We start from the raw sequence: 27,342 nt of genomic DNA, 5'->3' as shown, positions 1-27,342 counted from the left end.
CTGTTGTATTTCATTTGTTGCTTTGATGGCAGAATAAAGATGATTAAAGAATAATATTAGTATAGAACTCATTGAAGGAAAATTAAAAAATAAAAAAAGTCGACTATTCGGACAATCGGACCCATGTGACTCCAGAATTCCAGATAATATGATGGCTCGCCAATTAATTCGTTCCAAAATGTCAGAGCCATCATATTATCCAACCGTTCCGCTGGTCCATTGCGTTGTAATTCGCTTCTTGCGGAAGTAAAAGACCACCGAGAATGCATAGAGGAAACTTTTTAATCATGTAAATAAATGGTGACGTGATCTCATTAACACATTATGATAATACTTTGTGATTCGTCACGTCATATTATGACATGTCATGTAATTAGTTTTTTTAAACGTAACATTAATAAGATGATGATATATAACTAGAATGTCACATCACATCGTAACTATATATGACATATATAATTAATCAAAACGTATCTAATCATGTTAAAAAAAATTTCAAGGGTTAATTTATTAGAAAAAATAGAAAAATATGAAAAAAAATACAATTAAATTAAATATAAAAAAATGTATGTCACGTGATCATGTCAGTTTTGATGACTTGATGTGTCATTTATAATTGAAGAAAAACACAAATAGACACATCACGCAAATCATGTCACATGATCGATAAATATAGTGTAAAATGTTGTGCCATTAGTGATACGATGTGACTAATTTTTTCGAAAGTGAGCACCCTCGCTTGATTAACCACAACACATTACTGATAATACTGCCTCTATTATAGTCCGATTTTCAAACTAATTGAAATTTAATCTTAAAGTGAAGACCATTCTCTGCAATACACGAGAGGATACGAATCCCTCCCCCTTCTAATTTCGGTACAGTGAAGATACTTCGAAAATCCCTAATCACCTGTTAATGCTCCAGGTAAAGCACAAACCTCCTTTCTATACCGCCCCACTCTTCCTTCTCGTCAAATATCTAGTTACTCCAGTTGTACCAGCTCATTCAAAATTAGAATGTTCTCAAGTGAAGTTTCCCGGTGGGTCCCACATACATCATTCTCAGAGTTTTGGTGATCTGTACACCTAGATCAGGAAATATCTAGTAGTTATCCCCTTGTGAGGCTCGAGAGCGAGAGAGAGGGCCCAGGCGGAGACTCCCACAAGTAAACTAAACACGACCTCTCTCTCTCTCCATCTCGACTCGATCCCCTATTCTCGATTAACTACAATTGTAAAGAAAACTAATCCAGCACCAAATAGACCGACTTGACTGATTATTATATTATCGAGGAAAAGGATTCAGAGGGGTTTTATTTTTATTGAATTAGATGGGAGACGAGAAATTGCCTAGTTCGATGGGAAGTAGGGAGAGGGATCGGGAACTGCTCATCCCCGTCGCCGGCGACGGCCCTTCCGGCGATCCCGACATGAAAGCATCCTCATCTTCTGCCTCCGCCTCCCACCACCTATCCACCTCCAGCCGTGAGGTCTGTCTTGAGCTTCACTTTAAATTACTTGCGTGTTCTCAATTTTCTTTGTTGAGCTTCGACAGAGTCGATATTTAGTCTAATTGGGAAGGGGAACTAGGGTTCTGCTAGCTTATGCTTCGGGGACTGAAAGTGATTTTGATTTTGAACTGATTTTATGTGAGAGTTGGATCAAGATCGAAATTTATTTGGCTTTTGGCTTATTAAGTTAATTATTCGGCCAGTGATGATGTATACTGTTAGCTATTTTGCTGATTTTATCTGATTAACTTCATCAACTCTGTCCAGTTTAGGTCAGGTTTAGTGGTAGGTTGCATGGATAATTTACAGTACAAATTTGCATAAAAGACTAAACAGAAGTAAGAATAGAGTTTTGTGGCTCTACTTTAATCTGATTGATAGATGCAAAACTGCTAAAAAAATAATGGAAAGAGAAGAAATGAAAAATGAAATTTGGTGCTGTTTTTGTTTCAATGCCTTGACATGTTACATACGTAAGCATTAATTTAACCTCTAGTAGATAGGTCTGGGTTTTTGTGATATTGCTGAATCATGTGCTCTCCATAAGCATGATTATTTGGTGCTTCAACTTATTGTTTTGTATATGGTTCACTGATTTCTGTTTTTGGATAGCTTTTGGGACAAGCAAGTTTTCTTACAACTAAAGTACTTTATACCATTCTAGAGGGTACTCTTGTTTTATGAAAATCATTGAAGAATTTATTAGTTCTGGAAATTTGGAACGCTGTGAAATTTAACTCTTTATTTGAAAATAAAATTGAAGACATCAAGTATATTTCACACTGATGACCTATTCAAATGTCTAATTTATGTACTTGATGTTACTTTAAACTTGTTATTTAATTTGCTTCAACTTGCTTTATGTTTTATCTTTAGGCATTCCATAAGGTGATCCGAAGTTGGGCTTCAAAAAAGTTCATGACCGGATGGTAATTCTTGTGTTATTTATTGCCCTTTACAAATCATCAATTTCAGTTGTGCCTCTTGCAAACTTATAAATATTGTCTACAAGGTTATCCCAATTTTTTTATTTTTTGAGTAAAGGTTAGAGGTCAAACCACCTAACTATTTAATACATTGTTATTACAACAAATGATTTCCCCCATCTGGGTTTTGAACCCATGACCTCTCACATAGAAACCACGTGCCTTTGCCACTAGACCAAAGGCTAGTTCTAGGTTATCCCAATTTTGAAGTGTATATGTGCTATTTCGATATGTTGCAGGATACAAATGAAGTGGCTCCTTTTTTTTCCTTCATATTTAAAGTGTTTTTGGTTTTTTGTGTTTTCAGTGTAATTCTCTTTCCCATAGCGGTGACCTTCTACATAACCTGGTGGTTCATTCATTTTGTTGATGGATTTTTCTCTCCAATCTATGCCCAGCTCGGGATCAACATATTTGGTTTGCTCTCTCTCTCTCACCCCCCCCCCCCCCCCCCCCAATCCCCCTCTCCTCTCTTGACTTTTAATGTTGTCTATTTTGCTCTAGAGGTAATAATAAACAATTATTATGTTTTCTTACTCTGGTAAAAAGATTATAAAGAGAATTATTTGTTAAAATTGTGAAATAAGTAAAAAAAAATTAGTATTTTGTTTCCTCATAGTATTGGAGGTCAAATCCTTACAAATTCCTCTTTTGGTGCGCTATTTGGTTGTTGAATGTGGGTTTTCTTATTAACTTGTGCAGGTCTTGGATTTATTACCTCGTTAACTTTTATATTCTTGGTCGGGGTGTTTATGTCTTCTTGGGTTGGTGCATCCATACTGAGCCTTGGTGAATGGATTATTAAAAGAATGCCATTTGTTCGTCACATCTACAATGCATCCAAGCAAATCAGTGCCGCCATCTCTCCTGGTACTCTCTCTCTCTCTGTCCCTCCCTCCCTTTGTGTGTGTAAAAATAATAGCAAATAAAAAAAGCGGACAATTGGGGTTTCAAGGGGCCTGTTCAGCAAATGCATGGAATAGTGGAAAAGTGGAAAAAAAGAATACACTTCTATTCCATATTATTTCTTTTTGTGTTTGGGAAGTTTGGAATAGTGGAATTGAACTTATTCCTACATGTGAAAAACACCACTCTTACTCAATTCCATCTCCCTTATGGAATAATGGGGTGGAATAGGAAGGGGCTAAAGTCCAAAAAGAAGAGGGTTTGACGGCATATATCAATTCCAATTCTACTTTTCCTCTGTTCCATATTTCCATCCAATTCCACCCACGTTCATCTGCTGTTCCATCACAATTCCACACTTTTCCAATATTCTTGCCTTGCCGAACAGGCCCAAGGTGTCGGGATTTTTTTCTTGTATAACAGCTGTACGGCTCTGGATACATCAGAATAATGGCATCTCAAATAATTTAAATGTGACTCATGCATAGCCTAATAATCTGAAAAGTGTGTTGTATTCTCAAAAATAGCATCTTTCTCATGCTGGTTTCAATCTCTTGGAAAGGAATAAATAATTCTCTACATTCTTGCTCAATTATGTTGAAAGGGACTGGAAGAATGGAAAGGATTTGTATTACATTCATTTTTCGCAGGGTTATGCACAATCTATATCCCTTTTAAGTTTTAATTCACTATACATATCTTAAGGATTTGCCAGGACACACAGGAAACAAACCCTGAATAATGTAGTGGCTAGTTTTTTCTTATATTTTGTGAAAAAAACTGAGCTTGTTAGGGTTTTGCATGCAGATCAAAACAAACAAGCCTTTAAAGAAGTGGTCATTATAAGGCATCCACGGGTTGGCGAGTATGCATTCGGTTTCATCACCTCTTCTGTTGTTCTCCAGGTTCTTTAAAGCAGCATTACTATTCTTCCTCTTTTTCTTCTCTCTTTTTAGGTTTATCTAATTAATTCTTTTTAGATGCAGCTAATCAGTTATTCTCTGGCAATGCTGTTATGACAGGGTTATTCTGGTCAAGAGGAGCTGTACTGTGTCTATGTGCCAACCAACCATTTATACATTGGAGATATCTTCATGGTCAATTCTCGAGATGTGATCAGGCCCAATTTATCTGTTCGCGAGGGAATAGGTAAAGCCCTATTATTTTATTTTACAACATGAGTTTTAATATAGCTGCCTTCTCTTGTTGAATTGAATCACAATTTAGTCTGATTAAGTCTTGTGATCAGTCAGTAATTAAATTATTTGTGCAATAATGGCAGAACTACGTTTTATTCATGCTCAATCTATCCTCAAAGATTCTGAACTTAATCTAAATAAAAATAAACTATTTTGGTAGAAATTTGATCAAACTGGTATTATTTGGTACCAAAATCAGAATTTTGATTTTTGGAGTACTCCTACCAATTTATTTGATGCATATACTTATTTTTCTATTTTTTTGTTGGGTACAGAGATTGTAGTGTCAGGTGGGATGTCAATGCCACAAATTCTGTCGACGCTAGATCCAGAAATAATACTCGAGAGTAGAACTATTATCTCAAGAAGTTGAGGTTTATTCATTCTTCTTTTAGGACTTTAACGGAGTTTATCTGTTGATCTTGAATGTCAACAGTATGAAATTGGTTCTATTTGGAGGCTAGTTAGGTTCGTGCAATAAGCTTTCACTATTAGGCTTACGGTGCTGTATTGTATATTATGTAAACTAAGTTGGCTATGCTTTGTGGTAAGGTGTTTTGTTTGGCAGTCCCTTTTTTTTTCCTTGTCGTAGCGAATATAACTTAGAATTTGTGTTCCACAGTGTGAATTTTTAGTTAAAATTGTCAAGATAACCAATCCCTCTTTGATTAATAGGTGCTGATTTGGCATTTTTATTTGCTTGATGTTTGATTTCTAGATTACAATTATTGTATTCTTGTAGTCGTAGTTACTTGAGAGTAGTATTTTGATTTAGTTTATTCAAATTTTTGTATCAAGCTATCGTGATTTGTTTTTTATTTCCTTTTGAAAGAAACTTGTCATTTTCAATTGCTCGTGTTATGTTAATTGGAAAATTTTATGCTGTCGTTTACTGAATGTTCTGACGATTGTATATATAAGACGGGTCCGTGTTTTCTCCAATAGCGTACAGAATTTATTTTTCTCTATTTGGCAAGTATGTATTATTTTTGTTCAAATTTGTCAAAAGTAAATATGAGTAGCATGAAAGTAAATTAATGACACAACTAGCATTTGGCGTTCTGTGCAATTGAGTTTGTGGCTGTACAAAGCCGTGATTTTTATTAATACCCTAAAAGAAAAAAAAGAAATATCAAATCTGTTCTCGCTTTGAAATTAATTTTAAAGGGTTGATTTTCTAGATACCCTTCAAATCAACTTCAATTTCGTATTTACCCATCAAGTCTTAAATTTATCTTATTTATTCCTTAACTCTTACAATAGTTTCTTATTTACTCATTACTTAACCAATTCTGTATTATCCCTTTTTAAATTATAAAAAACTCTTCATTCAACTTTGATTAAAAATAAAAGACAGTTTTGCCCTTCTCTTTTATTTCTGAAAATGTTACTAACAGCAGAACCGAGTTGGCTCTTTGCAAAACACCTGGTTCGCTATTATCGGAAATGGGATACTAAGGAGGAACCATTAAAAGGTACATGTGGCCTTGTTATGAAATTCAACATCAATCACCTCACTACAGATGTCACTATATCACTTTCATGCCGTTTGCCGCTGAATAGAGTAAGGGGCCTGTTGCAGCTGCACAATAACTTTCCATCTATAATTTTGCTTATTAATTTTCTGTTGAGTATAGCTTAATCCCTGTGTTATTCTTTTAGTCCAGGTATATTTGATCTCAATAGACTTCTCCGATAAAGTACCATTTTGACTCAGACACTAGTCAGTTAAGATAATCGTTACCTTGATTAGAGTACCAGTAGATAAAAAAATTAAACCGAGATTAGTATAGGTATAGCCGATTTTTTTATTTATATCCAAAAATTAAATCAAATTACAAAAAATAACCAAAGCATCATTGAATTTCGAAAATTACCCAATCCGGTTATCCAATAACCGGATTTGGGATAAATGTTCGGTTAACCACTCCCCGGACTCAAAATGCACAAATCCGGTTAATGGTTAACCGGATTTGTGCATTTTGCTTTTTTTTTTTTTTTTTTAAAAAAAAAAACCGGTTATTCACAAACCGGAAAGTTATGTTTTTTTTTTTTTTTTTTTTTTTTTAAAACAGAAATTTCGAATTTTTTTTTTTTATTAAAATATTAGAAATGTTGAATATATTTCTTTGAAAATAGATGAAATATAATATAATTTGATTTATTAGAAAGACTGCAACAAATAACCCGGATCAATATTTTTCAGGCCGGATTTTTCGCGACTGTAAGAAAAATTAATATATTTCTTTATGTGCTATTGGAAAAAAATAAAAATGCTTAGATTCTGAGTTATTGATCCCGGTTCAAAAGTCACTTCTAGGTAATCTAGAAAATATTGTGATCCATCTAGTAAATTTAATTAATAAAAAGTTGTTTCTATTTTGAGAATTCTTTTTGAAAAACAATTATTAAATAAATTAAAGTTTTTATTTTTTTTCAAAAATAGATATAACTTTTAATAAATTAAATCTATTAGAAAAATCATAATATTTTCTAGATTACTTAGAAGTGACTTTTGAACCGGGATCAATAACTCGGAATCTGAGCATTTTTATTTTTTTCCAATAATACATAAAGAAATATATTAATTTTTCTTACAGCCGCGAAAAATCCGTCCTGAAAAATATTGATCCGGGTTATTTGTTGCAGTCTTTCTAATAAATCAAATTATATTATATTTCATCTATTTTCAAAGAAATATATTCAACATTTCTAATATTTTAATACAAAAAAAAAATTCGAAATTTCTGTTAAAAAAAATAATAAAAAAAAAAATAACTTTCCGGTTTGTGAATAACCGGTTTTTTTTTAAAAAAAAAAAAAAAAAAAAAAGCAAAATGCACAAATCCGGTTAACCATTAACCGGATTTGTGCTTTTTGAGTCCGGGGAGTGGGTAACCGAACATTTATCCCAAATCCGGTTATTGGATAACCGGATTGGGTAGTTTTCGAAATTCATTGGTGCTTTGGTTATTTTTTGTAATTTGATTTAATTTTTGGATATAAAAAAAAAAATCGGTAGGTATAGTATCATAATGCATTGGATTTTTTTGGGGAGCATATTGCCAAGTGGTGCTTAATTTATACATATTAAGAAAGATTTTAACTTCTCTGGCCTCAAATGTATCCAGTAATTACATACAAGAGTCTTAAAATTCTAAAAATAATCTTTTATATCTCCTATCCTTAATATAAACTTTAGACCTATGAATTATTATAGCATTTTAACATTCTCAGGGGTCAATTCTCCAAATCAAGCTTATACTGTGATAATGTATTTCAGTATTTAATGGTAAAGTATGAGGTCTAGGACCATGTAAACGTTGATTAATTTATAAAGATATTTACAATTTCTAAATAAAAAAAAATTGACAGAAATTATTACCTCTCTCTTTTTCTTATGAATAATCCTATTGATCAATTCTAAACTCTACAATGTTGTTTTATCATAAGAGAATCTAAAAAGGTAAAGAACAACGTAGGTAAGAAACGAGAAAATTTTCACTTCATTAATTTTTATTTTCATCATATTATCAAGATAAGAAAAGAAAAGAAACAAGCATGCATTCAGATTAAGAAGAGAAACAAAGAAGGGGATGAATTGTTTTCACTATTTTCTTCTGTTGTAAACGTATTATCTAGCGATCTTTTATTATTTTTAATCATATTGAAGAAAAGAAAAGTGACAAAGGAGCAGCTACGGAGAGAGAGAGGGATGGAAGGAGGGGGGTGAGAGAGAGAAAGATAGCAGGTGCAAAGAGGGGAGAATGAGAACAGCATGTAGTGAAGGGTAAGATTGTCTTTTATTTTTTAATCAAAGTTGAATCAAGAGTTTTTTTTTATAATTTAACTAGGAATAATATAGAATTAGTTAAGTGGTGGGTAAATAAGAAACTATTGTAAGAGTTAAGGAATAAATAAGATAAATTTAAGACTTGAGGAGTAAATAATAAATTGAAGTTGTTTTGAAGGGTATCTAGAAAATTAACTCAATTTTAAAAATGCCATGACCGCTCAACGTTGAGGCGGTCAACTTTTTTCACCAAACCGTCTAGAATTTGGTGCTGAAGTTTGTTTTTATTTTTTTTACCAAACCGCATAGCGTGTGGGCGGTCAGTTACAGTAAATTTTTTTAAGATATCTTAATATTTTCATTTAAAAATGAAAAATGTTAAATTTTATAGCAAACATTCATTTTGATATTTTTCTTAATGTTCAATTCAGTGCTAAAAATGAGAAATGTCAAGGCAATACCTCCGCACTGTGAAACCTTTGGGTAATAGATCTAACTCGAAAGACAATAAGAAAAGATATCAAAATATTTATTTTAATGTCCATCTTTTATAGCAAACATTCATTCTATGCACACTAAACATCTCTAAAAAAATGTTTAGTTGACCACCTCACAGTGGGGGCAGTTTGCTATAATTTATTTATTATTTAGAGATGTTTAATGTGTATAGAACGAATGTTTGCTATAAAAACTGGTATTTTACATGTTCAAAAAATAAAAATAAAAAATTTAATTGGAAACTTCAACTCAACTTTGGAGGCTCTTCCCTTTATTTTTTAAAATTAATTTCAAAGCAATGGCTGATATTTTTTGTAGGGTTTAATAAAAATCACGGAAATTTCGTGCTTTACGATTAGGGGCTAAAAAGATTTAATGGATACGCCAAACTGTCGCTTAGATTTTTTCCGTCCTCATCTCCTTCGTCGGATTCTGTGTCCAAAATTTCCAAATGTACGAAATTAAAAGCGAATCGAACAACCCATAAACCCCCATTCCCTTCTCTCCGAATTGAGATCCAGTCGAATTAGACGGTCCTGATTCAAAATCCAAAAATTGAATTACTTTAGGGATCTGGACCCCCCTCCTTCCCTCCCTTTCTCTCCATGGCTCTACACCTCAAACTCAAGCCCCATTCCCATCGCTTCCCCCTCCCCTACCTTCGCATTGCAGATGAGATTAACTTTGTGCACAATATTGCGTAAAAAAATATTTAACTCCAGCTTAAATGTTCTGCTGTTAAGTTAGAACTTAAAACTGATGATTTGGGACTGAGATATAAGGAAAATTAAATAATATAATCAAGGGAAAATTAATGCATGAAACGTTGACTTAAACCAGGCTGAAATTCTTCGTTTTCTATCTATGTAACAGGCCGACCTAATAATATCCTCTCACAAAGGCCGTGAAAGGCCCATTACGAGGCCTTTATGTATCTGAGGCTGGGATTGATCCTCTATTCACCTCCAGATCCGTCGCTAAAATCCCCAAACCCTAATCAGGGATTCCCCGCCTCTCTATAAGTATCCACCACCGGCGCCTAGTCTCTGCAATGGACTTCTCTATCTCTCTCTCTGTTATTTACACTTTACGGTTCTATTTTCATTTTCATCGTTGTAATCGTTGCTTTTCATTCGATCGTAGAAGGGGAATCGGACGGTGAAGATTACACTTTAGGTCTCGTTCGTCGTAACGGCGATTTGCGCCTTGACGACCACACTTATATCACCACCCATATTCAGAGTCTTTGATTCTCCAATTTCAATTTTTGGATCTGATTTTCTGATTTTAGTTTTTAAAATTTTTTTCTGAGCAATTTGACCGGTGATTAATTTAAATAAAGACAAGCATATGTCTGAATTTCATGTGGAAAAGTTCTAATTCTATGAGGTCATTTTTTTTCTGAGATGCCAAATATAACTTGATTTTTACTTAATTCAATTTTTTCTCCCTTAAATGGTCGGTGATGATGTTATGGAGTAAACGTGTTGTATGATATTTTGTGATTATAAAACCCTGTTGCCTTCCTTCTGAGACCTTTACATTGTATATGTTGTTTTGATGTTTTTTATTAATATTCTTATTACTGAATTAGATTCGTTTTCTGATTATTGAGGTCATATGATGAACATTATGCATAGTTCAAATGACAACCTTTGTTAAGGTTATGATTACTTTGAAATTAGTCTTTCGCTCCTAACTGATGACCTCATTTTTATTAGATCTTGTTTTATCTCAATTTTTTAAGAAGATGATTTTTTTTCTTTTGTTATTGATTTCTCGAAACTTGCAAGATATCTTGCGATTTTCACCACTGTCTTCGAATTTATTGCTAAGATAGTTGTATCCTTTAGCATAAATCTGCTTTTATTCCAAAGCATGAATCTTGAGAATCTTTTATTCAGGTACCTGGAAGCAAATTTAAATGAAGCATCCTAGTTTGTAAATTTTAAATGTGAAGAACTTAACATTTATAAAAATAGTTAATTTAAAATAAATTAAGATTGAATTGGGTTGAATTTCATCACGAAGCAACTGAGTATCATTAACTCGCATTGTTTTTATTGTAAAGTTGTGATCTTTAATTTAGCAATTATCACATATAAAAGTCAAAATTCCTTATCAAAAAATTGAAAACAGAACCTAACTATTAAGAAGATTTTTAAAATTGAATCGAACTGATTCACTTAATCGAAAAAAACTAACTGTTTAATCAACCAAAACTCAATCGGTTCAATTTTCGATAAGAAATATTGATTTCTTTACTTTTGGTGACAATTGGTGCAACGTAAACTCGTTTGTATCTTCAACAAGGCCCGGTTTAGTGCTACTCAGCGACGACCTGGCGGAGTCGTCTGGGGCATTAATATTTCAATATAGAAAATAAAAAAATTATAAATGTTTATGTTAAAAAAAAAAAAAAGACAATTTTTGCGGAAAGAGAGTTTCGAGAAAAAAAACTGCAATTTTTTTTTTTTTTTTTTTTGCAGAAGGTAGGCCCAAAACAACAAAAAAAATTGCAAAAAAAAACTGCAATTTTTTTTTCTGCAGAAGGAAGTTCCAAAACCACAAAAAAAAAAGTTGTAGTTTGGAATTATAAAACTGCAAAAAAAACAAAAAAAATACAGTTTGGGTTGATTTTGAAATAACACGAAAATCTAGATAGTTTTTGAAATTCTTTATTTTTTTGTATATTAATAAAAATTTCGGAAGGGGACTATCTACTTCTTTGATAAAATATTTTCAAAGTTTCAGTTCTGCAGGTACCACATAAATGCCGGTACAACAGAAGTGGTACCATGTCCCTTTGAAAGGGGGTCAACATGGTTTGTCCCTGTTCTCGACCCAATAGAGTTGGCTCAGAATTGATGATGTGGTAGTCTTTGTATGTGTTATATGTTTCTGCTAGATTAATGATATAATTTTGTTATTGTAGTACTTTTAATGACAGTTTAATATAGTGATTAACTTGTATTTGGTATATCTCTTGAGCTGAACGCCTGAACCTGTCAGATGGAGTTGCTATCTAACTGGTAATATTGCAATCCTTTACGTCGGCGCAAAAGAAAAGGAAAATGTACAGAAACTTAGTACGATTTTGTAACTAGTGAAATAACAGTGATTCAAAATATTCTAGTTAAGTGCTATCTTATTGCTTACTAGTTTGCAATGAGAATATTTGATTATAACTACAACTTGAATTTTATCCGTATGAAATTTTTCAAATGATAGTAAGTAGTAAATATGTTAGTTATGCTGAATGATTTAGAATTTGGTTGCAGATTAATTCAAATTTCTGTTAGCAAGTTTGTTCTTTGATGAACTAAATAATGGAGTTAACTTATAATTTGTGATTTATACGACTCCTTTCCGACAACCTCAGCAAGCTTCATGCCCCCTAAATGTTTGCACTCTTAGATTTTCGTTAGTAGCTTGTCACCAAAATAATTTTGCACAAATTATTTGTTACAATAGTTTCTTATTTGCTTGTAGCCATCATCTATTTCCATGCAGCATGATTTTGCACGTCACCAGAAATTTTCAAGAGTTAAAGGTTGTTATGGCCTTTGTTCAGCTGCTTCAAAGTTGTTTAATAGGCAACCACCTTTGTACCAGAATTTTGCACGAAGAGCGTTACAGTACCAGAATTTGGACTTCATAGTACGATCTGAGAAAGGAGGAAACGTAAGACTGAACGGCACCTAGACAATCTGAGAAAGGAGGAAAAATACTGCAATGTAAGACTAAACAGCACCTAAATATGATGTATCCATTTTGTTTCTGTTGTTCTAAACTCCGTGTGTAAAATCTACAATCCTTTTTTTTTTGTAAATCAAATGGTACCTGCCATATGAAAATAACAGCTAGGTGCGCAACATAGGATTCCCACTCGTATTAATTTACCAACAGATTCCCACTCGTATGCATTGTTTAAGAAAAGATGAATTTACCAACAGATGGTAACAGGACAAAATATGCGACCAAATTACCCAGCACCACCATCACTGCTTGATCACATAAATGCATAATTAGGTCCCTGATTGTACTTCCTAGTACACGTGTCACGAATTATGGTCAACAAACAATACGAGCTGCAAAGTACATTGGTCAAAGTTTCATAATTACCTTATCCCACACAAATCTTTTACCTGTCACTATTCAATTCAAAATTTAACAAATAAGGGAGTTAAAAGTGTTCGTCTTTAAATTCTTTTAGCAATTCAAAATTGCTTTGCTGCACTGAGTTGCATATACACACATTACTTTTTTCTCACCCAGTCACACATCTCTTCGACTCTTTGTAATCTCTATAACATTAATTCAATGTCCCGATCTACACCGATAATAAAATAATATAAAAATAATAAAATGAATAACTAAAAAATATCCTATAGACCCTTAAACTACATAGTCTTTGAGGGGCTAATATCTCCATCTATAATGGCATGCCGCATCAATACAATCTCCTTAACTAGATTCCGGTATGTGAAAGGACGTACTGCTGCCTTCAAAAATAAACCAGGCGGCATCTTACTTTTCACCCTCTGCTTCCTTTCCTCCTCCCTCTTTTTTTCTCTCTCCTCTTCCCTCTTTCTCTCTTCAACAGCAACTGCATTCTCCATTGCCTTTTCTCTCATCATCTCCTCTTGTTCCATTTGTCTCTTATAAAACTCAGTTGAGGTTTTCACGCTCCTCTCAACCAACTTTTCCATTTCGCTATTGCTCTTCATTGCCTTCTCCCATAGCTGATCCCAATACTCCTCACTCTCCTCTGGGGTGTCTTCTTCTCTATCTTCTTCTTCCTCGTCTCCAACATCAATAACCTCCTCATCATCGTCATCATCATCATCAACAACATCCTCTTCCTCTTCTTCACCATCATCTTCGATCCACTCTGACACATGGGTCCCATCTGACTCTTCAGTATCGCTGTCTTCGTCGGGTGCATCACAACCCAATTCCATCTCCTCCAATTTCAACTTCCATTCTTTGGTAAATGGGTGGAGTAACTCAGTTGGGTGGTTGCCTAGTAAAAACTGAAGGCATCGTGATTTGCCCTCTTCGTCTAGTTTCTCATATGCTTTTACCACATCATCCACATAAGATTTTGGGTTCACTTTTAAAATCTTGCAGAGGCCTTGAAAGTAGGTGCAAGGTGGTGAATTTGGATCAAGAATAAAGAGAAAATCCTTCTCAGTCTCCGGGTCTAAAATGGGGCCGAGAGGCCTAAAGAAGTCAATCTACAGTAAAACAAATATTAAAATTAATGAGATATGCAGGACCAATTTATAAAAATAAACTTGAAGGTGGTAAGAAAAATTGTGGTTTTGACACATGAGAGGATGTCATTACAGGTACCGTACCAGAACAGTCATGTGCTAGTGCTAGAGCATTTGGGGAAGCACAAGAGGCATACAAGTGTTGTATGGTGCTTGATACCTATACTTTTCAATGGACATTGTTTTCAACTGCGTAAATGAGCAAAACTAGAACTCGAGTTTTCAGTTTTGCTAAAATAAAGGAAAAAAAAAATTAACGAGATCTAACTAATCTCAGTAGTGAAAGTTATAAAATTAGTAAATTGAAGTTTTTCATGATAAAATGCACAGGATTCTGGAGATTGCTGACAAAAAAAATATATATATATAAACGGAGGGACCAAAATAACAAGTCAAGATGAATAAGAAATAACCTCACCTGAGGCTCAAACCTGCACTGGTATATTGGCTTCTTGACATATATAATATCAGGCCGACACCACGCAGCACATTGTGTAATTGCAGCCCGTGTCTTATTCCCAAGGCGGAGCATTAGTTTCCACTTATCTGTTCTCTCTTTCCTACTGGCCTCGACTGCCACCTCAGCAACTAATGTCCACTGCTCCCAGGGAGGCTCTGATGCCCTCCATCTCGGATGCCGCACAAACACCCAATAGTGCTTTAAACCAATTTTAGGATCCATTCTCTCAAGATGATGCGAGTACTTTTTTGCCATCTCAAATTGTTCAATTTTTTCCCATTCCTCATGATTTGAAGTTTCTGATATTAGGGTGACAGTATCGTCAGAGAACCGGCCTCGGATTGGTGGACCCACCACTATGCCCCTCCAAGAGAATGGCCCGTACTGCCCGTACTTGTACCTTAATTAAATGCAGGGCTTTCATTTAGTTTCATATTGGAAATTGGAATAAATTCTCTCTTGATTTTAGTAGTTTTCATGAAGTTGGCTACTTATGCATCAGAACTGTGGAGAGATCAATTCTAGCTCTTCTTTCAGATTTGTAGAAAAAAAAAATTCCCCTCATACCAGCCAACTTGTACAAATTTCTCAAACTATTAAACTTCTATCCTGATATATCATCATTCACCAATGATTTGTATTTTGTACTAAAGAGCTAGTTAGATTTCAATGTGTGCACATACAAATTTGCAACAACAACTTTGTTTTAATAGGCACAAAGGACTTGCAAAAAAATCCACCAATGTGGGCATTTATGGATATTGTGTTTTCAAGCTCTAGGTTTTCATCAAAATAAAACCAAAGTTGCCATATTTTCTATGTGTGTGCGCACGCTCATAGAAAGATATAAATATTACATGGTGTTTATCTTGTTATTTCAGTTTGAGGATTTATTTTATTTAACTATTAAAAAATAGAGGCATGAATATGATGGAAGCACAAAAATAGAACCATTTTCACACTGTTTGCAATCTATTCAAACTTTTACTTCTATAAAAGAAGAATAGGGGTATCTACATGTGGTATAATATATCTTATATGGCTTACTTTAGGGAAGTCCTCAACCTCAAGTGATTCATCATAATAATTTCTCTAGCTGTGATTGCAAATTATCATATGGTTACATCAGCATTCATATGGGCATATTCATCGCTGCCAGACAGTGACCACAATAGCAAATAACCAGTTATAACTTATCCATATTCTAACTCTGCTTATTTCATATATCTATGGATCATATTTTTTTTTTTTTTTGTCATAAGAAGCGATTAAATCAATCCCCAACAACCTGATAAGCAATTGTTCACATGTAACAATTTCCTCTCCTTTTTTTATTTCTAAATGTTACACCTTACAATGATACAACTACAATGTGTTATATTGGATAAAACACCGTAAACTCTGTGGAAGAAAGAGTGTCAAAATGATTTTGGATGCACTTTTTTACTACAAAAATTTCCACATGAGAAAAAAGCACTGGTACAGTACCAGTCGTAGGGGTGGCGAAGCCTGGGATCGTCGGGCCCGTCCATAAACCGTACGGCCCGGTCGTAGCCCAGGCCAAGTATCTCCAGTTCCTCTTCGGTGAACGAGTCGGCCTGGTTCGTCGCCTGTTTGTTACGCCGGTAGAACTTGTTCTCCGCTATGCGGCGGCTCTTCTTTCTAGCCTTCTCCTTCGCCTCACGTCGGACCTCGCCCGGCCCCTCGATCCGCCCGCCGGTGTGTTTCTTCTTCTTGCGTCCGGCGTGGAGAGGGGTGGGGAGGAGCTTAAGAGGGGGTTTGAGGAGAGGAGGAGAGGGGAAGAAGTGTAATTTGGTCGGCGGGGGTTTGAGGAGGAAGAGGTGGAAAGATGTTGCCATTGGTATGGAATGGATAGTTTTGGATTCGAGGTTTCACTGGTGGTTTAGTGGGGTTTCTCGGAGGTTTTAGGATAACTGGAAGATAGGGAATTTAGATCCAGTACAATACCGCACCGAATAGAATGAGATCTGAATTGTTCGTTTTAATGCAGCACAAATCACAAAACGCACCCCATGTTCTATAGGCCGAGTAGTGTATGTGGTCCGGTACCGTAGAGGACATAGCTGGAAGTTTTCATGTCGATCCCTGGAACATAATTAAATAATTTTAGTGCTGAGAGTACCTCTTTTGTTTGTCTAACTGTCTTTGGATTCTTTTCTCTGTTTCCGATGAGATATCGCAAAATTTTGTTTTCAATTACGGACATGGTATTTGCAAAAAGGTTGAGGTAGTTAACAAAAGTGTATTTTTTTTTTAACGTTAATGAAAGCACCACTCAAATTATACTCCTTTCTTTTTCCGAAACAGTATGAAATGGGTTAATTAGAGTGTAGAAATTTAGTACCGAATTTGTAATGTTAACGATTTTCAATTCATACCGTTTTTCGTGTTGTGGTTTCTTTTTTGAGAGCTCGTGCAAAATTAAATGGTTAGATATAAGTCCGATATAATGTGGTGAGTTGTAATATAATAATGATTTTATTTTAATGTAAGAGCTAAATAGTATTGATTTATGTTGGGTAAACACTAAAATACTGATTGAATGATTACTTTCGAATAAAATTTTGGTTATATTTAAATGTTAAAAAGGAATATGATTGAAATGTAAAGTAAGAATTTGTTTTCCTCTTAGCTCATAAAAAACCTTATTTTTTTGGAGTAGAAGAATATCAATGAAAGGTGAATGCAATTGCACTATAAAAATGCATTTGAATCACCATGGCAATATTTGACTTCAAAATATATTTTAACTCATTAATACTCTTTAAGTATATATAATTTTATTTTTTTCAAAACACATATGGAATGTTCATAAGAAAATACTTTTATTTAAATAAAAGGTGGCATGAGTTTAAGTTCTCTAAAGTGGTTTGTGAGTTTATTCAATATTAATCATATTAGATTTAAACGAGGAATTAAAATTGTTGAAATTTAGTTGATGCGTATTCACAAGAAAATATTTTTATTCAAATTTGTAAAATTTTGAGCTCATTCGATATTAAAGTTAAATGATCATAAGTTTAAAGTTAAAAAAAAAAATAGTACCACTCATTTTTCATCGTTAAATTAGTTTAAAAAATTTTGAGCTCCAAAAGATATTAAATTATCATTAAATTATTTTATAAAATAATAAATTAAACAAGTAATTAAATATACTATTTGTACGGTTTGTACTTGTTGTTTAAAACTAATTAAATATATTGAAACTAAATTCGTAAACCTTGAAAGTTAAACTCACAATAACTTTTATTTTTTTCATTTGGTCACTACAAATTTTATTGCTTCGAAAATCCCTCGTATAGTCTCACCTTGACAGCCCCTGTCAAGCTCTCAAAAAAAAAAGAAAGAAAATCCCTCGTATAGTCGTATGGAAAAAAGGAGGCCGAAGAGTGCGCGTGGGACCCACTTTTACAGAGACACATTTGTCAGGTGCTAGGTCCGTCCTAAGAGCATCGCAACCGTCCATCCAACGGTCCTACGCAGATACAGTCTTTACCAAAGTTCGTACCAAGAAATACCTAGGGTTTTAGTTCGTTAAACCCCTTTGACAAGTCGTCCTTTCTCTACCAACCTTTCTATCGCACCTGATCAAAGCGCGCATCTCTCTAATGGCGTCCAAAGCATCAAAGGGCAAGGGAAAGGTGGCAAAGTCGGGTCGGGGCGGATCAGCGACGGCGTCGGAGGGGAGCACGGCGGTGAAGTGCGTGAAGGTGTGGAGCACCTGGGCTATGAAGAAGGCGAAAGTGGCGGCGCAAATCGGATTCATCCCTTTGATTATTGTCGTAGGCATGAACTCAGATCCGAAGCCGTCTCTTTACCAGCTCCTTAGCCCCATCTAATTTGATTGGATCTGATCGGTTCGGTTCGGGTCAAGTTTTACTGTGAGAAAATTGAAATTTATTGGTAGGTTTTATCTTTTGTTTAGAAAGCTGGGTGGTTTGGTTCTTTGATGTGTTGACTGTTTAGTAGAAATAAATAGGTCATTTCCAAATCTTGTTTCTTGATAGAGTTGATTTGCTCTGTACCGGAAATACTACTTGCAATATAAGTTTGTTTATTTCTTTTAAGAGTTTTTGGTATGAATTTTGAGTTTACATGCTTTGTTTCCTGTCTTAGTCTGTGCTTGTGATGTGATGCTGTCGTTATCAAGGTCATCAGATAATGATTGCTTAAATGTTTGGTAAAATTGATATAAACTAACTCTAACCTTAGACTTCCAATGTTTTTGGTGATGAAAAATACCACTGGAAAATAGGAACCATTGAATTTTGTTATAATATGACTCAACAGAATAATTAGATAATAATGGGTTCTTATCTTTGAAGTAAGGAGTTGTTTCTTTAGATTGTTTTTTGAAAAAGATTGCTTTTTGGGTCTTCTATGCAATTACTGGATTGCCCGATCAGTTGATACATACTGGTCCAATGTTGTAGACTTCTCTATTTTCTTGGTGTTCTGGCATCGATTGAGCAATTAAATAGCAAAAGTGGCAGGAAGAAACAAAAAGAAGTATACACTTGAGATGGTTTGCAATTAGTACCAGTAGTTGCCATTGGCAGTAACATTGTTGCCTTTTTAACCTCCGCTTTAAATGTCATTTTCAAGATGTGAGCTTTTTTTTATAAGCTATTATGTCAAACCCCATCTTGATATGGTGTTTTGATTCGTTGACATTGATGTTATTAATGTAAGAAATTGTACTAAAGAATGAAAATTATTTTGATATCAGAACCTTTTTAATGATAAATTATAAATTTCAATTGTTTTTTGAGTGATGCTTCTGTGGAAACCAAATATACAGTGGTAAATTTGTTTAAACCAATCAGAACCGTCCACTTAATTAAGGGTAAATTTGGTATTCCAAAGTGTACCCCTGTTAGTTTAACGATTCAAAGGTGTAACAAGGGTTTAGTGGGCTTTTACACTTGATTAGGGTTTAGGATTTGATTTTTTTTTAAACCTCGGCAGCGGCAGCAAGCGGTATCCGGATCCCCTGTAAATCAATTTTTGGGTTTTGGATCGGGATCGTCCAATTCGAATCTATTGTTTGGGATCGTTTCGGAATTTGAATCGGTCGTTCGGAATGTGTGTGCTTTACTTGAGGATGGATTGTCGCAGATTCGAATCAAACGGTCCTAATCTAAAACTCAAAAATTAGATTACTTCATTGGATCTGAATTCCAACAAGTGTGGGTTTATGATTGTTTCTCATGCTATTAATGATTAATCTAGGAGTGAAAACAGTATGGATTATATCTCTGTATTCGATCCGTTTTTTTTGTCTTTTTGCTCAAAAGCCCGCAGGCATACTTTATTGATCAAACAAGCTATTACATATAATGCCACATTTTGTTGTCAATGATCTAGCCCTTTTCTCTATTTAATCCAAAATTTAAACCCCTGCTGGATTGAAAATGGGGTACGTATACCCAGTGTATCTCCAACCATTCAATCTACCTTGCTTTGCTAGATGATCAGCCAAAACAATTTGGCTTCTTGGCACATAGCGGCACTCAAACTTTCTTTGCACCTTGAGGATTTTCCAGATATAAAAAATTGTGGCAAAAGCTCTCCAATCTGTATCTATTGGCGAAGCCAGTCTGATACATGTCTCAACTAACACCTGACAATCAGAGAAAAAGATGCAATTTGATATTCCCATGCTACTTGCCAAATTCACACCTTCCTTTAGCGCAAGGGCTTCAACATGTAAAGGACAAGAGCCTTTGACATATTCTGATTTGTACACAGCGAGCTCTCCATTTCGCCTTTACAATTGTCACCCACTATGCCTCAGACCCGGCTGCCACCCTCCAGAGGTACTTCATTAAAAGCGCCTCATTCATAGTGTCCAGGTCACAAACTCCCAGCCCCCCGCACTCCTTTGGCACAACAATTTTATCCCAAGCCACGTATGCTAGATACCGTTGATTATCGCATTTTCCCCAGAAAAATCTTTTGATGCAGCTAGTGATCTTCTTCATAACCCCACTTGGAATTCTAGACGTTGCCATGTAATAGATCGGTATTGATTGTAGAATCGATTTAATTAAAACTAACCGCCCCGCAAGAGTTAACATTTTACCCTTCCAAGACTGGAGCTTGGCTGAGAATTTCCCAACCAAAAAATCATAAGAGGCATGTGCTGTCTCAATTGGAGCCCCTGGGTGCTTTGTTGAATTCTTCCCAAGTGGTACCATCAGAACTTGCGAGACTGCCTCTTGACTCTTTCGGGTGTCACTCCACTAAACCAAACAGAGCTTTTTTCTGGACCTACATGCTGGCCCGATACCTCCGAAAAGGTAGCAAGCGATTACATAAAACCGATGCCTCTTGAACTGTAGCTGCACCAAACAATAACAAGTCATCTGCATACATAGATGCTACTAAAGGTGGGGCCAAGGGGCCAAAAATTGCACCTTGCAGCGCCTTGATTTGCAGCTGATGAGACAAGCTACGAGAAAGAACATCCATCCCTAGGATAAATAGATACGGTGACATCGCACACCCCTGCCGAAGGCCGCATTGCGGCTTAAAGTACCCGTCCCCTCTTCTATTAATAATAACTGAGAACTTGGCTGATCTAACACAACCCATAATCCATGCAATCAGACTTGGAGGAAATCCATAAATCGGCATAATTGATTCTAAAAAATCCCAGTCCATACAATCAAAAGCTTTTGAGAAGTCTGCTTTAAGGCAAAATTCTCTATTTTTGTATAAAGGTGAGCAAAAAGAGTGAAGAAAGTCCCTCAACAAAATCACATTCTCAGATATTTCTCGGCCCGACAGCAACGCGCTTTGATCTTTCGAAATACACACAGAGATGAATGGCTTCAGTCTTCTAGACAGAATTTTAGAGATCAGTTTGTACATAAAATTGCACATTGATATTGGCCGAAAATCTCCAACTTGAATTGCATCTTCATTTTTCGGAATTAAGACCAAACTAGATCGGGCTACTGTGGATGGCATCACATCTGTAATAAAAAATTTCTGAAGGATGTGTGTTTTAAAAGTTATATTTTAATAATAATAATTTATGTGTTGTTCATGATTTTATTACGAATATTATTATTCTTGTTTCATGAGATTTAAATGTTATATCTTTGAAAGTATTCAAGAAGATGCTCTTGGTCTTGAATCATAGAACTCCTAAGATGAGAAATATTTAATCACTAAATAAGTTCACGATCGTGATAATTAAGGAGCAACATTAATTACCAAAAAAGATTGTCATGTAGATTAAAGTACATTGAAGTTATATAAATGTTGATAAAGGATTATCATTTAATTACATGAATATATAAAAATCTGTATTTCATATATTGAACATGACCTAAATGAATGAAACAATATATGGATTGTGTTTTGTATCATTAATGTTTCCATTGTGTCTTTAGAATCTTAGATATAAGATGTATAGGTTTTTCACATGAGAAATATATAATGTGATTATTATTTAAATACTATCTTAAGATAGGAATGAAATAGTAGTTTGTTGTGTACAACTTGTGCGGAAGAAATATATATGTTAATATTATCATTGTCCCTCAATTTGAGTTATGATATTACCGGACCCCTTAGTAAAGTGAAATTATATTGCATGCAATATAACTGATGTAGTTATAATTATAATTCACTTGAGAGATCAAAAAAACGAATATAATGCAAAAATGACACGATCAAGAAAACGAATATCATGTGACAATGATAGACACGAAATTAGTGGATTGAGTAAATGATTATTATGTCATTTGGATAACTATAATGTAATGATAGAACCTCTTATAGTCAATAATATAAAGTTGTATATTATTGCCAAGATGACATAGATCTTCTATACGGTCACACCAACTGAAAAGAAACAACAAATATTTTACATTTCATAGTGATGTATAAGATTAAATACATGAGATGAAATGCTAAAATCAAATGTCATAATATGACATGCTTATACCATAAATAAATTTATGAAGTTATGCAAATATTATTTAGTATAATGTTTGAATGCATTATAAGAATAATATAAATATTGTATAATATAATAATATGAATAATATTATTTGTTCATAAATTAATTTATTAAACCAATCACAAGATGAGATTAAAGATAGCATAATATGGCAAAACAAGGCTAGTAGCATGTGTGTAATTAATTTAAACATTACACAAATGGATGCCCTAGCCCTTGCCTATTTAAGGAGGTGTAATTAAGGGAAATTCACCTAATTTTTCTGCCATTCTTACCTTTGCCGAAAATTCCAGCAGCAGCCATCTTTTTGTTCTAGGCCAAAAATTGTGAAATTGAATCCTAGTCCAAAAACCATCATCTCTCATCTCATCTTGTTAGGTTTAGCCACCAAGAAATCAAATAGTTTGTTGATTTGAAGATCAAGAGGTGGTTGGATCTAAGCTTAGAACTTCACATCCATCTATCTAAGAGGTGTGGTAGTTCGTCGTTTAGGTTCAAGGTGAACCAAGAAGTGCTTCCAAAAGAACGACGGTTCTAAGAGATCTAGAAGAAAAATCGACTTTTCTCTAACAAGAGATTTGACAATCTCTTTAGGTATGAATTCTTATCTCATCTTATGTGAGAAATAAATTTATTTAATTTTATTTGAAGCACATAAGATGCTCAAGAATTTATTTAACGTAATATTGCTTGCAACTGTCATACAAATGAGATCCGTTGTGTATTGAGTTAATTTTTTTTTATTTTTACCCTTTTGACATACACATGAAATTCCTACAGTGGTATCAGAGCTTTGGATTATTTTTATGACAATTAGACTATTTAATTAGTGCTAATTTAATTGCACAAGTGTTTGGTTAACTTCCTCTCAAGTTTCTTGTTCATAGATCTGTCAATTTTTGTTCTCAAGGCATTAAATTATTTTGGTACTGTTTGAATCAAAAAAATTTGTGGATCTAAATTTTTTACATTAGTTTATGATATGTAGATGGGGATTCTAAAATAAAACATGGAGTTTAGACCGTTTTACTAAGATAAACAAAAATAACAAAACAAGTACAGCGCAGTTTTTTTTGTGTTCAGTTTTTCTGTTTTTGGTAAGATTCAAAATATCATATCTGGAATTTAGCTGAATGGATTTTTGTATGTCACCTATCATTAGAAATATAATGAAGTCTAGTTTCTGAAAAACTACATTTTGCAATACAAAAATATTACGAATTTTGTGTGAAATTAAAAATTACAGAGACAACTACAATTTGTTTTCAAAAATGGAATCCGAGATTGAAATGTAATTTTCTCACAAACTAATAAATAATTTTTTGTGTTCTTTATATTTCCAGAAAGGTGCTTAAGTCTAGTTTTTAAAAAATATATGGTTTGAATTTTAGTTCAAAATACACAATCTTGGGCATAGAAAACATTGATTGGTGCAGCAGACCAAAACTGAAAATTTTATAATTTTTTTCCTTACCATCTTGAAATATTAATTTTTCACAAGAGCTATTTTGCAAAATCTGTAATATTACATCTCATTCAAATTTAGGACAGATTAAGGACAAATTAATTATGAATTAATGTCATTAAAGATTTTAATTAGCTATAATAATAATTAAGAATGTGTTAATGACATTAATGATAATTAATTGACAATAAAAGACAATTAATGACAATCAATGACATTAATGATATTTTATTGACAATAAATGATATTTAATTATTAAATGATATTTAATTATTAAATGATTATTCAATTGAAACTATTTTTAGAATTTAAAATAATTTAGATGAATTAAGAAATTGAGAGATGCACTTTTTGCATATAGCAATCTCATGGGATAAGCACATAATTACTGGTTGGGCATTATTTTCTATTCTCACAAACACAAGTTTCTATTATTATTTTTTCTGAGTCAATGAGTCCTGATTCAGAGGTTGTTTCTGGGGCATGAATTAGAGTGTCGTGTCTAATTCAATTTGGTATTTCGGTGTTTTTTTAAGGGGTACTTATCATGTGCAATAGTTACCGTTGCAAACACAAAAAGAAAAGAAAAGGAAAAAAAGAAGCAAAAGGTCAAAAAAGAAAAAGAAAAGAAACGCTGTCCTCTTGTTAGAACAAAGGCTAATCATCCTTTGGGCTAGACAGGCCCATATACGGGTCCTTTTAAATGGATTCCTATCCCCTCCTATAACTGACGCAGTTGGTTGTAGCGACATCCATTCTCCATCATCGGCCTTAACGATTCCAAATAGGCTAGAAACGGACAGTTTTGATGTAGTTGGATCTAAAGGTGTTTATTGGGTCGGGTTTAGTCGGTTTTGAACTAAACCGAATTAGTTTGGATCAAATGGTTCGGTTCTTTTTATTTATTTTTAAGATCGAATTATAACTTCGATTCGGTTTAGTTTGAAAATTTTCAAAATCAAAATAACCGAAACGATCGAATTTTTATATATTATGTATTTGGTATAGTCTTCTCTGATTTATTTCTTAATATCCCGATTTATTTCTTAAGCAATTACTTTAAATATTTTAATTTATTTGTTAATATTCCGATTTATTTTTTTAATATATTTCAATTTATTATAAATCAATTGCTTTAAATAAAAAAGTCAATATATTTTAATTTGAACTGAACAAACTAAAATAAAACTTTAATTCGGTTAGGTTCGATTGAAATGCTAAATTAGTTCAGTTCAATTCTAATTTTGAAATCGAATTATAACTTTAGTTTACCTATCAACCAATCCAAACCAAACCGATGAACACGTCTAGTTGGAACTTGGAAATGGAGCTGGAAATTACTGTCCATTCCCTCCAAACCTGCCTTGGGAGTTGGCATCTGAATCCCCTTCTCTAACCGACTAAGGTGGATGCAGTACTAGCCGTAGGATGTTTCATTGTCGTCTTTAAATTCCAACAATCAGAATCAGACGGTTGAGATGCAGTACACTCTTTACAGTATAATCTGGGGTCTAGATCTCGTTTTATTTTATTTGTCTGAAACAGTACGACTCATTCAGCTGGTCGCTGGATTTGATCGAGAGCTGGTTAATGGGTTTTGAACTTTTGAATGGAAGGTTTGACGAGTTTGTGCTTTGAACCGCCAAGTCCGTCGCTGATCCCTGTTTCAGTCTGGAGAAGTATAAAAATTCAAAGTCACGTTAAAGTGAGAGGTTGAATGTGAGGAATTTTTTTATAAACTATAATTAGAAAAAAAAACTTTTTATACAATCAACATAATTATTTTTTTTTTACAAAAATTATAAGAACCTTAATGTCATTTTGGTCCGAATTTTTTTTTTTTGACCGACAATTCGGTCCCAGGTATTTTTACAATTTGTCAACATATTTTTTTTTTCAAAATATGTGAAAACGGCAGGGATTGAAATAACAATTCGGTCCAAAAAAAAGTGATCGAAATGACATTTCAATTCTTATGATTTTTGTAAAAATAAAAATAAAATAAATAATCATGTTATTTTCATAAAAATCTTTTTTCTTGTTATGGTTTATAAAAAGAATCGCATGCAAGAGTCTTTCGAATGTTTATTCATTTTTTTAATTTAGTGCAATCTTGATATTTATTCTTATATTTAAAAGGGTGTCTAATTAGGAGTAGAAGTTGGGTATTCCTAACTTCATCGAATTCTTTGTGGATTTAACTTTAAAACATATCGAATTGACTTCAAACGACGGATTCAAAGTATTGAAATCTTTCTATTTTATAAGTGATGCGTCTACATGCGAAAATTTAAAATTATTTTGGTATAGAATCGAGTGGTCAAAAGGTGTTCAAAAAATTAATGCATTAAAATTAATTTATAATTTTTTTAATTTTGACCACTAGACTTCATACTAAATTAAATCGAAAGTTTAAAATTTTCACATGTAGACGCATTATTCGTAAGGTAGAAAGATTTTAATGATTTGAATTCATCGTTTGAAGCCAATCTGATAAGTTTTAAAGTTGAATTTATAGAGAATTTGGTGAACTTAGAAACACCCCAGTTCTACTCGTCTAATTAGTCCGATTCAGTTCTAATTGAATTTTTTATTCGGTTTGTATAAATATAAACCCAACCAATCAAATAATTTGATCAATCAAAGTATAAATCAAATCAAACGCATCAAATTTTATAACCAAATTACTATAAAATTCTAAGTGAGCTTATAATACGAGCATTAACTTGATAATTTGTGTATTTATCTGCGTATATTACGGCATTAATGTGATATATTAATGATATTACAAGTTTATCTGATTAATCGATTTTTAATTGTCAAAATGAACCGTATATTGAAAGTCGAACTATTATAAATTTTAACCGAACTAAACTGCATCAATCGAACAACCAAATCGTTTAATCCAAAATATATTTGATTTGATTAAAAGTTTAGGTTATTAAAAACTGTAAAACTAGAATTCCAAAAATAATTATGTTGAACTGATGCCCGAGTAACTTATGAAATATAAACTAGAACGAAATTTTTATTTATGCACTTTAAAAAAAAATATCACAAATTATTTTATATACTGAAAGTTAGTAATACGAATTTGGTTCATTAATTGTCAAAATGAACCATATATTGAAAATCGAACTATTATAAATTTTAACCGAACTAAACTACATCAATCGAACAACCAAATCGTTTTATCCAAAATATATTTCATTTGATTAAAAGTTTAGGTTATTAGAAACTGTAGAAC

At 33.4% G+C, this 27,342-nt stretch overlaps 2 protein-coding genes and 3 non-coding genes across 5 annotated transcripts; 4 read left to right on the top strand and 1 right to left on the bottom strand.

Annotated features, from left to right (window-relative positions):
- The first annotated feature begins 1,163 nt into the window (after nt 1–1,163).
- LOC144546802 (protein CONTINUOUS VASCULAR RING 1-like) lies at nt 1,164–5,299 on the top strand. The gene is made up of 7 exons (XM_078295359.1): nt 1,164–1,492; nt 2,390–2,442; nt 2,807–2,916; nt 3,202–3,369; nt 4,213–4,310; nt 4,428–4,554; nt 4,880–5,299. Exons 1-7 carry the CDS (start codon nt 1,334–1,336, stop codon nt 4,975–4,977), a joined length of 813 nt encoding a protein of 270 aa, XP_078151485.1. The 5' UTR covers nt 1,164–1,333; the 3' UTR covers nt 4,978–5,299.
- A 4,749-nt stretch (nt 5,300–10,048) lies between these two features.
- LOC144547118 (small nucleolar RNA Z43) lies at nt 10,049–10,141 on the top strand. Its single transcript, XR_013509007.1, has one exon. It is a non-coding gene; the product is annotated as a small nucleolar RNA Z43 (small nucleolar RNA).
- Nucleotides 10,142–10,349: 208 nt separating this feature from the next.
- On the top strand, nt 10,350–10,435 carry LOC144547120 (small nucleolar RNA U83B). The gene has a single exon (XR_013509008.1). It is a non-coding gene; the product is annotated as a small nucleolar RNA U83B (small nucleolar RNA).
- Nucleotides 10,436–10,506: 71 nt separating this feature from the next.
- LOC144547124 (small nucleolar RNA snR60/Z15/Z230/Z193/J17) lies at nt 10,507–10,606 on the top strand. The gene has a single exon (XR_013509012.1). It is a non-coding gene; the product is annotated as a small nucleolar RNA snR60/Z15/Z230/Z193/J17 (small nucleolar RNA).
- Nucleotides 10,607–13,073: 2,467 nt separating this feature from the next.
- Nucleotides 13,074–16,547, bottom strand: LOC144547046 (uncharacterized). Its single transcript, XM_078295653.1, has 3 exons — nt 16,123–16,547; nt 14,593–15,034; nt 13,074–14,135 (listed from the first exon to the last, which is right to left on the bottom strand). The coding sequence occupies exons 1-3, from the start codon at nt 16,491–16,493 to the stop codon at nt 13,299–13,301; spliced, it is 1,650 nt and encodes a 549-aa protein (XP_078151779.1). The 5' UTR covers nt 16,494–16,547; the 3' UTR covers nt 13,074–13,298.
- Nucleotides 16,548–27,342: the final 10,795 nt, after the last annotated feature.

Source organism: Carex rostrata, chromosome 30 (genome assembly GCF_964058835.1).
Source record: "Carex rostrata chromosome 30, lpCarRost1.2, whole genome shotgun sequence".
Taxonomy (NCBI): Eukaryota; Viridiplantae; Streptophyta; class Magnoliopsida; order Poales; family Cyperaceae; genus Carex; species Carex rostrata.
Note: the sequence above shows the minus strand (reverse complement) of the source record. Positions and strands in the feature narration are given on the sequence as shown.